The following is a 9984-nucleotide window of genomic DNA, read 5'->3' as shown; positions in this document are numbered from 1 at the left end:
CCTCTCCTCACCTCTCCCCCCACCTCTCCTCACCTCTCCCCCACCTCTCCTCACCTCTTCCCCACACTGCTCCTTACCTCCCTTTCCTCTCTCGCCAGCCTAGAGCCCTTCCTCTACGGTCTGCACGCCCTGTTTAAGGGGGACTTCCGCATCACTTCACCGCGCGACGAGTGGGTCTTTGCCGATATGGATCTGCTTCACCGTGTGGTGGCACCTGGGGTTCGCATGGCACTCAAGCTACACCAGGTGGGAGTGGTGGGCCCAGGCAGGGTGGGCAGGTGGGGGATGAAGCACCTCTACCAGGGCAGGGGCTGCTGATCTGGACCTTCCACTCTCCCACCAGGACCACTTCACATCCCCAGATGAGTACGAGGAGCCTGCGGCCCTGTATGATGCCATCGCGGCCAATGAGGAGCGGCTGGTCATCTCGCATGAGGGTGACCCAGCCTGGCGCAGTGCCATCCTCAGCAACACGCCCTCCCTGCTGGCACTGCGCCACGTCATGGATGATGCCTCCGATGAGTACAAGATCATCATGCTCAACCGGCGCCACCTTAGCTTCCGGGTCATCAAGGTGGGCCTGGCTCCACCCATGCTGACCTGGGTCGTCCTCCTGGTGCTGCCACTCTGACCCTTGCGTGTGGCACCCGCAGGTGAACCGCGAGTGCGTGCGTGGCCTGTGGGCCGGGCAGCAGCAGGAGCTGGTGTTCCTGCGCAACCGCAACCCTGAGCGCGGCAGCATCCAGAATGCCAAGCAGGCACTCCGCAACATGATCAACTCCTCCTGCGACCAGCCGCTGGGCTACCCCATCTACGTGTCACCCCTGACCACTTCACTGGCCGACAGCCACCCCCAGCTGCGGGCCCTATGGGGTGGCCCTGTCAGCCTGGGTGCCATCGCCCGCTGGCTCCTGCGCAGCTGGGAGAGGTGAGCCCTGACCACCGGCCTTTAGCCCATGAGACGGCATGAAGGTGCACTGGGTGCACAGAGGAGGGAGCCGGGGCTCACAGAGGTGGAGCGGCTCCCTCCTGGGTCTCAGGGAGGAAGTGCTGGAGTCAGGATTTGAACCTATATCTTTGGTGTGACTGTGACGATGCCCCCTTCAAAAGGCCCTGCAATGTAGGCAGCAGAATGCCTTAGAGATGAGACCCTGGTGGGGCTGGGGACTTGTGCCTGTGAGGTCTCTGGCCTCAGCCACGTCCCCCTCCAACCTCTTCTTTGCCTCCCCACCCCCAGGCTTCATAAGGGCTGTGGGGCCGGTTGCAATAGTGGCGGGAACGTGGATGACTCAGACTGTGGTGGGGGCGGCGGCGGCGGCTTGACCTCCCTCAGCAATAACCCCCCCTTGGCACACCCCACACCTGAGAACACAGCAGGTGAGCAGGCGCGGCTGGGCTGAACCCGTGGGTGAGGAGGATGGCCCGGTTGAGGTCTCTGCCCTCTTATCTGTCTCCCACAGGCAGTGGTGATCAACCTCTCCCACCAGGCCCTGCTTGGGGGCCACGGCCTTCCTTGACTGGCTCCGGTGACGGGCGCCCCCCCCCTCTGCTGCAGTGGCCACCCCCTCGGCTCCCTGGACCGCCCCCTGCCTCCCCTGCCCCCACCGAGGGTCCCCGGCCCTCATGGCCCCCTGTCCCTGGTCTCCTCAGTTCTGAGGGCCCCAGTGGGAAGTGGAGCCTGGGGGGTCGGAAGGGGCTAGGGGGATCTGATGGGGAGCCAGCCTCAGGGAGCCCCAAAGGAGGTACCACCAAATCTCAGGTAAGGAGCTTGTGGGAGGCAGGGTCCTGGGCAGCTCAGGTCTGCTCTCTTGCCAACCCATCTCCCATACGCCAGGTGCCCCTGGACCTCAGCCTCCCCCCAGATGTCAGCACCGACACCTCACCCCCCAGAGCAGCCCAGGACATTCCCTGCTTGGACAGCACTGCCCCTGAGAATGACAGCCCCACAGGGGCCTTGGGCGACTGGCCTGCCCCCGCCGAGGAACGCGAGAGCCCTGCTGCCCAGCCCTTGCTGGAGCACCAGTACTGAGCGGCTGGCGCCCGCTGGACCTCATCCCAGGAGTCCGTGACTTAGCCCGGCCTCCGGCCCTCTCTGCTGGACCACAGAGTTCAGTGGCTTTGGCTCCCACATCTGAACCTTGACCTCTGGCTGCCTCAGCCAGAGCTCTAGAACTGAGTGGCCCTGACTTCTGACCTTGACCCCTGGTCTCTTATCCCTAGTCCAGGGCCTGGGCTCCCCAGACTGAGGTAGTCAGCATCCCAGCCAGGCCCTAAGAGCCAAGCCCATGGGCTGGTCCCGTTTGGAGCCCGTGGCCAGGACTGACTCGCCCTGTGCCTGCACTGCCGCTGGCTTGGCCCCCTGGGCCTGGACCTGGGTCTGAAATGTGGGAAGGGTGGTTTCTTTTCTTTTTTTTTTTTTTTTTGGTCATTTTTTTTCTTTTTCTCTCGTGCTTCGGAGACACCAGAATTAATAACACTATTTTTGATTTTGGTTGGCAGTTTCTTCTGTCTGGGAATGGTTTGGGGGAGGGGAGGAGAGGTGGCCAAGTCGGGGGATGAGCACAGAGGGGGTTGAAGGATGGGTTTTGGGGTATCATGGAAATCAAGGTCAGACCAAGAATGGGGTTCAGATAGGCCTAGGTCCCCTTCCCCAAAAGCCCATTCCCTTTCTCAGACCTTCCCTAAAGGCAGTTTTGCTCAGTCACCTACCCCTTACGTGTCCAAAGACTTCCAGTTCCTGTTGTTCTTACATTTATAGCCTTGACCTTGGTCAAACCCTTTCAGTGAGCCTCACTTTCTTCGACTGCAAAGAGATGACAAGGGCCCAAGGTTTTACCAATAGATGAGGCAGTGAGTGTGGAGCGGTTACCCAGGGCCCAGGGCTTGGCGAGTGCTCCTCGGCACCTGCTGTATGTCTGTGGTGCAGGGGTGGACGCTAGGTGGCCTCTGCTGGCCCTCCCAGCTGGCCTGGAAGGAGGTACATGTGTACTTGTTCCCATTTCCCAGCCAAGGACTGCCCAAGAGTCAGCACAGCCGCTGGAGGCCTGACAGCTCGCCTCGGCTGGCCCCCTCCAGTGGGGCGCTCTGAGCGGGGTGTCCAGTAAGTCGTGCCGGCCCCCCGTGACTGTCCTCCGCCAGAATTGGGTCCCCGCCTGCTGAGCTTCCCGCCTGGCCGGCCCCGCCCCTCCGCTGCGGTCCCGCCCACGGCAGGTCCCGCCCGCAGGCGGATCCGGCGCCCCGAGCGGCCGCGGGAGAGCCGGCAGCGCGGGGAGCCCAGCGCGGGAGGTGGCGGCCAGCGGAAGCCGCGGAGGTACCGGCGGGAGTGGGGGACGGGAGGCACCGCGGCCGGGCTGGACAGGGGGGGAGGTGGCCTGGCGGTGGGCAGGGCACTGTGTGGGTGGGTGAAGGGAGTCTTCGCCGCCTGCACTCTCCGTGGGGGTCTCAGCTCCAGTCCTGGGCCAGCACTTTCAGTGCCCTGCCTCCGGCCAGTGGCGTCCACTCCCTCCTCGGCGTGACGGTCCAGGCAGGCCGGTGTGCGGGTGAGTGGACGCGGCGGCTCCTCCCAGCGGCACTTTCGGCTGCCCCCGCTTCGGGGATATGCAGGGCTGCCCCCCTCCCGGGCAGCCTCCTCCTCAGCCTTTGCACACCGCCCCGGAATCCCGGCCGGCCTGGGAGGAAACATCTGTCGCGCCCCCTGGCAGCAGAAACGGGGTCATGACCTCCAGATGTGCTGGGAAGTGTCCAGTGCCGCCTCCTGGGGAGAAAGCCCTTCCGGATCTGTGGGGGCGGGGCCGAACCCCTCCTCCTCAGTGACACAGGCCTGGAGGAATGTCCTGGCCTCAATGGGCCCTGTGTGAAGCTGCGGGGTGGGGGGCAGAGCTCAAGAACACCCCCAAGGCAGGACCAGAGCCCAGGCGAAGCCAGAGCAATAGGCAGCCAGTGGTTGACACACACACTGAGCTCAATGATGTGGACAAAGCTCAGCCCCTCCTCATGCTTGCCATCACACACCCAGCACACCCCCCAGCCCAGGCCCAGCCTACATGTGCACAGAGCTTGGTACATGGAGGGAGCCAGCCTGCATCCACCACACAGGCTTAACACATGGCTGGCATCGCTCACTTCACCCTCTTCAATCTCCCAGCAGCCTTAGAGGAGACAGGAATTGTAAACCTCATTTTAGAGATGAGAAAACTGAGGCCCAGGGTCAGGGTCAGAGCTTGTCTTAGGAGCAACTAAGGGAGAAGTTCCTCTGAGCTTTGGAGACTTGCCCCTTGCCCCCACCCCCTTCTGGCTCACTGATTCAGCCCCACATGATATCCTGTATCAGGTGCCCGCACCCCCAGTGGAGGGTCCCATGGCCCTGCCCCAGCTGCCCACTCCATCCTGGGTTCACCTGGGGGTGGCTCCCCGGCATGTTCTCACACCACCTTTGCACCTGCCCCTGGCCTCGCCACATTTCCGCACTTAGCAGGTCTCTGGGGCCTTGGGTGTCTCAGTCTTACATCCTGTGAGACATTGAGCCTCAGCCCAACCCCCCACCCACCACACCTACACAGACAGGGACGGGAATAGACAGGTACAGCATGGTGCAGGCCCTGGGGATTGTCAGACCCCGGTTCAAATCCCAGTGCTGATGTGGAATTGCTTCAGGGAAGAGACCTCCTCCCTTGGACCTCAGTTTGAGCATATGTCACATGGGGTTCAAATCTCCCTGTCAGCATCAGTAAGCCAGGTGGGCAGAGGTCTCATGGCCCTGCCCAGCAAAGGGGTCTAGTCATCACAGCCCCCTCCCCTGCCCCTAGGTGTGGCCACAGTGGCCTGTCAGCAGTGGGCCTGAGCCTGTCCTTCAGGCCAGGGTGACTTGGGTTCCATGACTGAGCTGCTGTGACCCCAGCATCTTCCTCAGGATGTGGGGCCAGGCAGGGGGCTGGGCCCAGAGTTGGGGCCACTTCCTGTGCTGAAGGAAGTCCTCTTCCATCCCTGCTGGCACCCTCTGGGAACTCCTGTGGCCTTGAGGTATTGAGGCCATGAAGGCCAGAGTATTGAGACCCGACCTCTGGGTGTTCAGCTCCTCAGGGATTCTGGAGGAAATGGGAGGGGCAGGGAGGAAGGTCTCTGGGGACAGGACGTCCTCCCTTTGTCAAGCAGGCAAGACCCAGACCCCAGCAGCCCCATGGGTTTCCCGGCCCAGCCGAAACAGTCCTCTCTCCAACTCGGCCAGGCTTTGGTGCGACCCTCATTCTGGGCCCAGGACAAAGCCAAGATGTGTGAGTGGGAAAGAAGGACCACGGCAGCCCAGGGCTCCAGGACCCTCAGGGCCCAGAGCCCAGCAGCCTGGCCCTGCCAGCACTCAGAGGGGGAGGGGGCTGGGAACCTCTGCCCCAGCCAGACAAGGAAGTGGCCAGGAAAGCGGAAGCAGGCTTTGATGGTCGTGGAGGGGGCCGGAAGTCAACCCGGGTGGTGGAGGACCAGGCTGGGGACCTGGGTTCCTGTTTTCGCCCCAGGCCCCTGTGAGCAGCCCCCTCCTCCCTCAGGGCAGGAACTGCTGCCACCACCTTGGCCCGCCGGCTGGGCACCAAGAACCTGCACCCTCCAATGCGGCCCGGCCCCTGGAGAGCCAGGCCCGTGGCACGCCCATGTGGGCTGGCAGCGCGGGGACCCCTCGGCGGGGCCCAGCCCCGACGCCCACAGATGACCTCTTTGCCCGCAAGCTGCGCCAGCCAGCCCGGCCTCCACTGACCCCGCACACCTTCGAGCCGAGGCCGGCCCGGGGCCCGCTCCTGCGCAGCGGCAGTGATGCGGGCGAGGCCCGGCCCCCCACGCCAGCCAGCCCCCGGGCCCGGGCCCACAGCCATGAGGAGGCCAGCCGCCCTGCTGCGGCCCCCACCAGGCTCTTCATGGACCCACTGGCGCTGCTGGGACTGCCAGCGGAGGAGCCGGAGCCCGCCTTCCCGTCCGTGCCTGAGCCCCGTTGGTTCGCCCACTACGATGTGCAGAGCCTGCTCTTTGACTGGGTGCCAAGGCCATGGGGTCTGGGGTCCCACACGGAGGTCGTCCCTGGTACCCCGGCCTCCACCGAGGATGGGGCCGCCAGCTCGGACCTGCTGCTTGGGGCGCCTGGCTTCGTGAGCGAGCTCGGGGGTGAGGGCGAGCTAGGCCTGGGAGGACCAGTGTCCCCACCTGTGCCCCCCGCGCTGCCCAACGCTGCAGTGTCCGTGCTAGAGGAGCCACAGAACCGAACCTTGGCCTACAGCCTGGAACATGCAGACCTGGGCGCCGGCTACTACCGCAAGTACTTCTTCGGCAAAGGTGAGGGGGAGGCAGGCCCGGGGAGACCGCAGCCTGCCAGGGAGGTGCTCGAGGGGGCCTGGGGGCAGAGGTCCTTGTCACCGCAGAGCACACAGTAGAGCTCCCTGTAAGGCCCTGATTATAGGAAGGGTCAGGAGCTGAGTCAGGACTCAGTGTCAGCCTCTGCCTCCCAGGCAAGGCAGCCCTGCTGGGCCAGCTTTAACTGCCTCAGGAAGGCCAACTCCTGGCATCCACCCACGTCCAGGGCTGCCCCTCTGCCTCTGTCAGAGTCATCCTCATACCCCTTCAAAGTGGGGGAAACTGTTGTTCCACACCATTGCCCAGAAGGGAGGGCTCAGGACCTCGGGGAGAAAAAGATATGGGTCTGGTGGGCGGGGCCAGGGCCAGATCTAGGCCTGGGAGCAGACCTCTAGGGTCTGGGGCCGCGGTAGGGCGGAACTACAGACGGGGTGGGACATAGGGCAAGGTTTATTGGCACAGGCCTGAGTCAGGGACTTGGGCCAGGTAGTGTGGGCGGGGCTTCAGTGGAGGAGGGCCTTAGTCCCAGGCGGGAGGGGGGCTTGTGATAGGCCTAATTGACCGGGGGCGGGGCTGCCGTGGGTGGGGGCAGGACCAATCGCCCACGGCCCCCCCTCCACCCACCACCCTTCCCCAGAACACCAGAATTTCTTTGGCCTGGACGAAGGGCTGGGCCCGGTGGCCGTTAGCCTGCGGCGGGAGGAGAAGGAGAGCAGCGGAGGGGGCACCGTGCACAGCTACCGCATCATCGTGCGGACCACGCAGGTGGGCTGGGATCAAAGGGATCTGGCCGCAAGTCACCTTCCCCACACCCCGTACGGAACCTGAGCGCCCTTGCACCCCTTCCTCAGCTCCGGACGCTCCGCGGCACCATCTCGGAGGAGGCACTGCCACCGGGGCCCCCACGGGGCCTGTCCCCGAGGAAACTTCTGGAGCACGTGGCGCCGCGGCTCAGCCCAACCTGCCTGCGCCTGGGCTCAGCCTCCCCCAAGGTGCCGCGCACGCTGCTCACGCTGGACGAGCAAGTGGTGAGTGGCCAGGGCGCCCCCTACAGCTAGACCTGGTCTGAACCAGCCGGTCCAGCTCCCAAGCGCCTAGCCCCTGACCTTGATCCTGGGCCCAGCGGCTAGCCTTTCAGACAGGACGTAAGAGGTCAAAGTAAGGCCTGTGGACCAGCAGCATCCACATCACCTGGGAGCTTGACAGAAATGCAGATTCTTAGGCCACACCCGAATGAATCAAGAGTCTGCGTGTTAAGCAGCCCCCAAGGTGATTCACATGCACATCACTATCTGAGAAGCACTGCTCTGACGCCCCTGCCCCTCCTCCAATCTCCTCATCATTCCTGCCAATTTGCACTCCAGCCCCTGCTTGGTCTCCTCCCAGTACGGGGTACTGGCTCCTTCTGGGGCTGCTTTTTCCACTGCTGGAACTGGAAGGCCTTCTCTAACCTGTGCTGAAAGCTGCCCACTGGCCTTGCTACTCCTCGGTGCCATTCAGTCCATCAGTCATTCAGCAAACTTTTCTCACGCCTTCTTGGTGCCAGGCCCCAAATGCTGGGGACATGTACAGACCAGGGACTGTCTTTGAGTAGCTCACAGTTGCTGGGAGTAACAGACTCACAAGCAGATCACTGAGATGCAGGAACAGGGTTGCAGAAGGAATTTGGTGAGGGCTCAGTCCTTGGCCAGGGGCTTAGCATCAAGGAGGAAATGCAAGTGTCTCAGGGAGGGCTGATGGTCAGGGCCACACATGAGGCAGCCCAGTCCCCAGGCCAGTGTCCTGTCCATTCCCCAAGGCAGTGTGTGTGTGGGGGGGGAGGGGGCGGGGGACTGAGGCCTGTGCCTTTTGCCTGCCCCACCCCCTTCAGCTGAGCTTCCAGCGCAAGGTGGGCATCCTGTACTGCCGGGCGGGCCAGGGCTCCGAGGAGGAGATGTACAACAACCAGGAGGCAGGGCCGCCCTTCATGCAGTTCCTCAACCTGCTGGGCGATGTGGTGCAGCTCAAAGGCTTCGAGAATTACCGTGCCCAGCTGGACACCAAAAGTGAGGCCCAGGGGCCTGGTTGGGGGGCAGACCCATGCTGAGGGGCGGGCCTCCTTGGGGAGAACTTTTTCACTCCTCTGTTCCCTGTTGTCCATGGGCTGGGGCAGAGGGCTTCTTTAGGCAGGCCTAGGATGTGGGCTGGGGGCTGCAGAAGGCCAAGCTGTGGGCTGGGAGGAGGGGCTGAGACTCCCCCAAGGGCCTGGTACCTCACTGCCTGAGCTGGGGCAGGGGGGATTTTGGGGTCCCATCCCCTCCAGCATATGCCACCAGCCTCACCTCCTCACCTTCTCTGCTGGAATGGCTCCAGGGCCCCTGGGAGGGGATTTGATCGAGCACGTCCTGCCTGCCTTCCCCTCCTCTGGTGCTCCACATGATTGCTCATGCCTGGGTCAACCATCTGGCCTCTCCCAGGACACTTGCCTAGCAGATCCCTCTTAGCAGATCATAGCTCATTTCTGCCTTCATTCTATCTCAGTGCCCCCATCCCTTTGCCTTGGTGTGGGGCTGGAGGCTGGGGGGAGTGGTGGCACCATCATGGGGGTATCCACCTATGGTCGGGAGGCCTTTGCCCTAGAGGTTGGGGGGACACAGGTTCCTGAGCATGGACCAGGATGGAGGTTCAGACCACTCAGATTCCCCTTGTTCTCCTCCTGTGCCTCCCTCCTGGCTGCAGCGGACTCCACCGGCACACATTCCCTCTACACCACATACCAGGACCATGAGATCATGTTCCACGTATCCACGATGCTGCCCTACACCCCCAATAACCAGCAGCAGGTATGAGAGGGATTGGGGGTGGCCAGGAACTTCTGGGCAGCCATGGTGGGGTGCTGCGTGGGTGGCAACATTTGAGCCCTGGCCTGAGCTCTGTTGACCCCCAACAACCCTCCCCATTGATGGCCCCCTCCCCAAAGACAAACCGCCAGGCCTTCACCAGGAGCAGGTGGGGAGGCAGGCCCCCCAGGCGCTGCCCTGCCTGAAGGAGGAGGCATTTGGCGGCAGACAGTCTCCCCTCATCCCCCACCATCTAACCCCCAGCTCCTGAGGAAGCGCCACATTGGCAACGACATTGTGACCATCGTGTTCCAGGAGCCAGGCAGCAAGCCCTTCTGCCCCACCACCATCCGCTCGCACTTCCAGCACGTGTTCCTGGTGGTGCAGGTGCATGCGCCCTGCACCCCACACACCTCCTACAGGTGCACATCCCAGGGGCCCCAGGTCTCCCATGGGCAGGCGGTCCGGGACCTTCCCTTCTGTCTCTGACTTCTGCCTCCCTCCCTGCAGGGTGGCCGTGAGCCGTACCCAGGATACCCCGGCCTTTGGGCCATCTCTGCCGGCTGGCGGAGGACCCTTCCCGGCCAACGCTGACTTCCGGGCCTTCCTGCTAGCCAAGGCGCTCAATGGGGAGCAGGCGGCGGGCCACGCACGCAAGTTTCACTCCATGGCCACGCGCACGCGCCAGCAGTACCTGCAGGACCTGGCCACCAACGAGGTGACCACGACGTCGCTGGACTCCGCCTCACGCTTCGGCCTGCCGTCGCTGGGCGGGAGGCGGCGGGCGCCCCCTCGGGGCCCAGGCGCTGAGCTGCAGGCGGCAGGCGCGCTGGTG

The 9984-nt window shown here is 63.7% G+C and overlaps 2 protein-coding genes across 2 annotated transcripts in view; both read left to right on the top strand.

Annotated features, from left to right (window-relative positions):
• PCNX3 (pecanex 3) overlaps positions 1-2436 on the top strand; it is a 23017-nt gene extending 20581 nt beyond the window's left edge. The window contains exons 30-35 of the mRNA XM_004383728.2: positions 99-246; positions 344-574; positions 654-928; positions 1238-1377; positions 1461-1759; positions 1835-2436. Coding sequence (XP_004383785.1) covers positions 99-246; positions 344-574; positions 654-928; positions 1238-1377; positions 1461-1759; positions 1835-2029 — 1288 coding nt within the window. The 3' untranslated portion in view covers positions 2030-2436. The remainder of the gene's footprint in view (positions 1-98; positions 247-343; positions 575-653; positions 929-1237; positions 1378-1460; positions 1760-1834) is intronic.
• Positions 2437-4896: 2460 nt separating this feature from the next.
• SIPA1 (signal-induced proliferation-associated 1) overlaps positions 4897-9984 on the top strand; it is an 8633-nt gene continuing 3545 nt past the window's right edge. The window contains 8 exon segments of the mRNA XM_023738121.1: positions 4897-5593; positions 5595-6312; positions 6968-7095; positions 7182-7358; positions 8201-8375; positions 9049-9152; positions 9414-9571; positions 9660-9977. Of these exon segments, the coding sequence (XP_023593889.1) occupies positions 5177-5593; positions 5595-6312; positions 6968-7095; positions 7182-7358; positions 8201-8375; positions 9049-9152; positions 9414-9571; positions 9660-9977 (2195 nt within the window). The 5' untranslated portion in view covers positions 4897-5176.

The sequence above is a fragment of the Trichechus manatus genome, unplaced genomic scaffold (assembly GCF_000243295.1).
Source record: "Trichechus manatus latirostris isolate Lorelei unplaced genomic scaffold, TriManLat1.0 scaffold00113, whole genome shotgun sequence".
Lineage (NCBI taxonomy): Eukaryota > Metazoa > Chordata > Mammalia > Sirenia > Trichechidae > Trichechus > Trichechus manatus.
The sequence above is the reverse complement of the archived record's forward strand: the minus strand, read 5'-3'. Positions and strand labels throughout refer to the sequence as shown.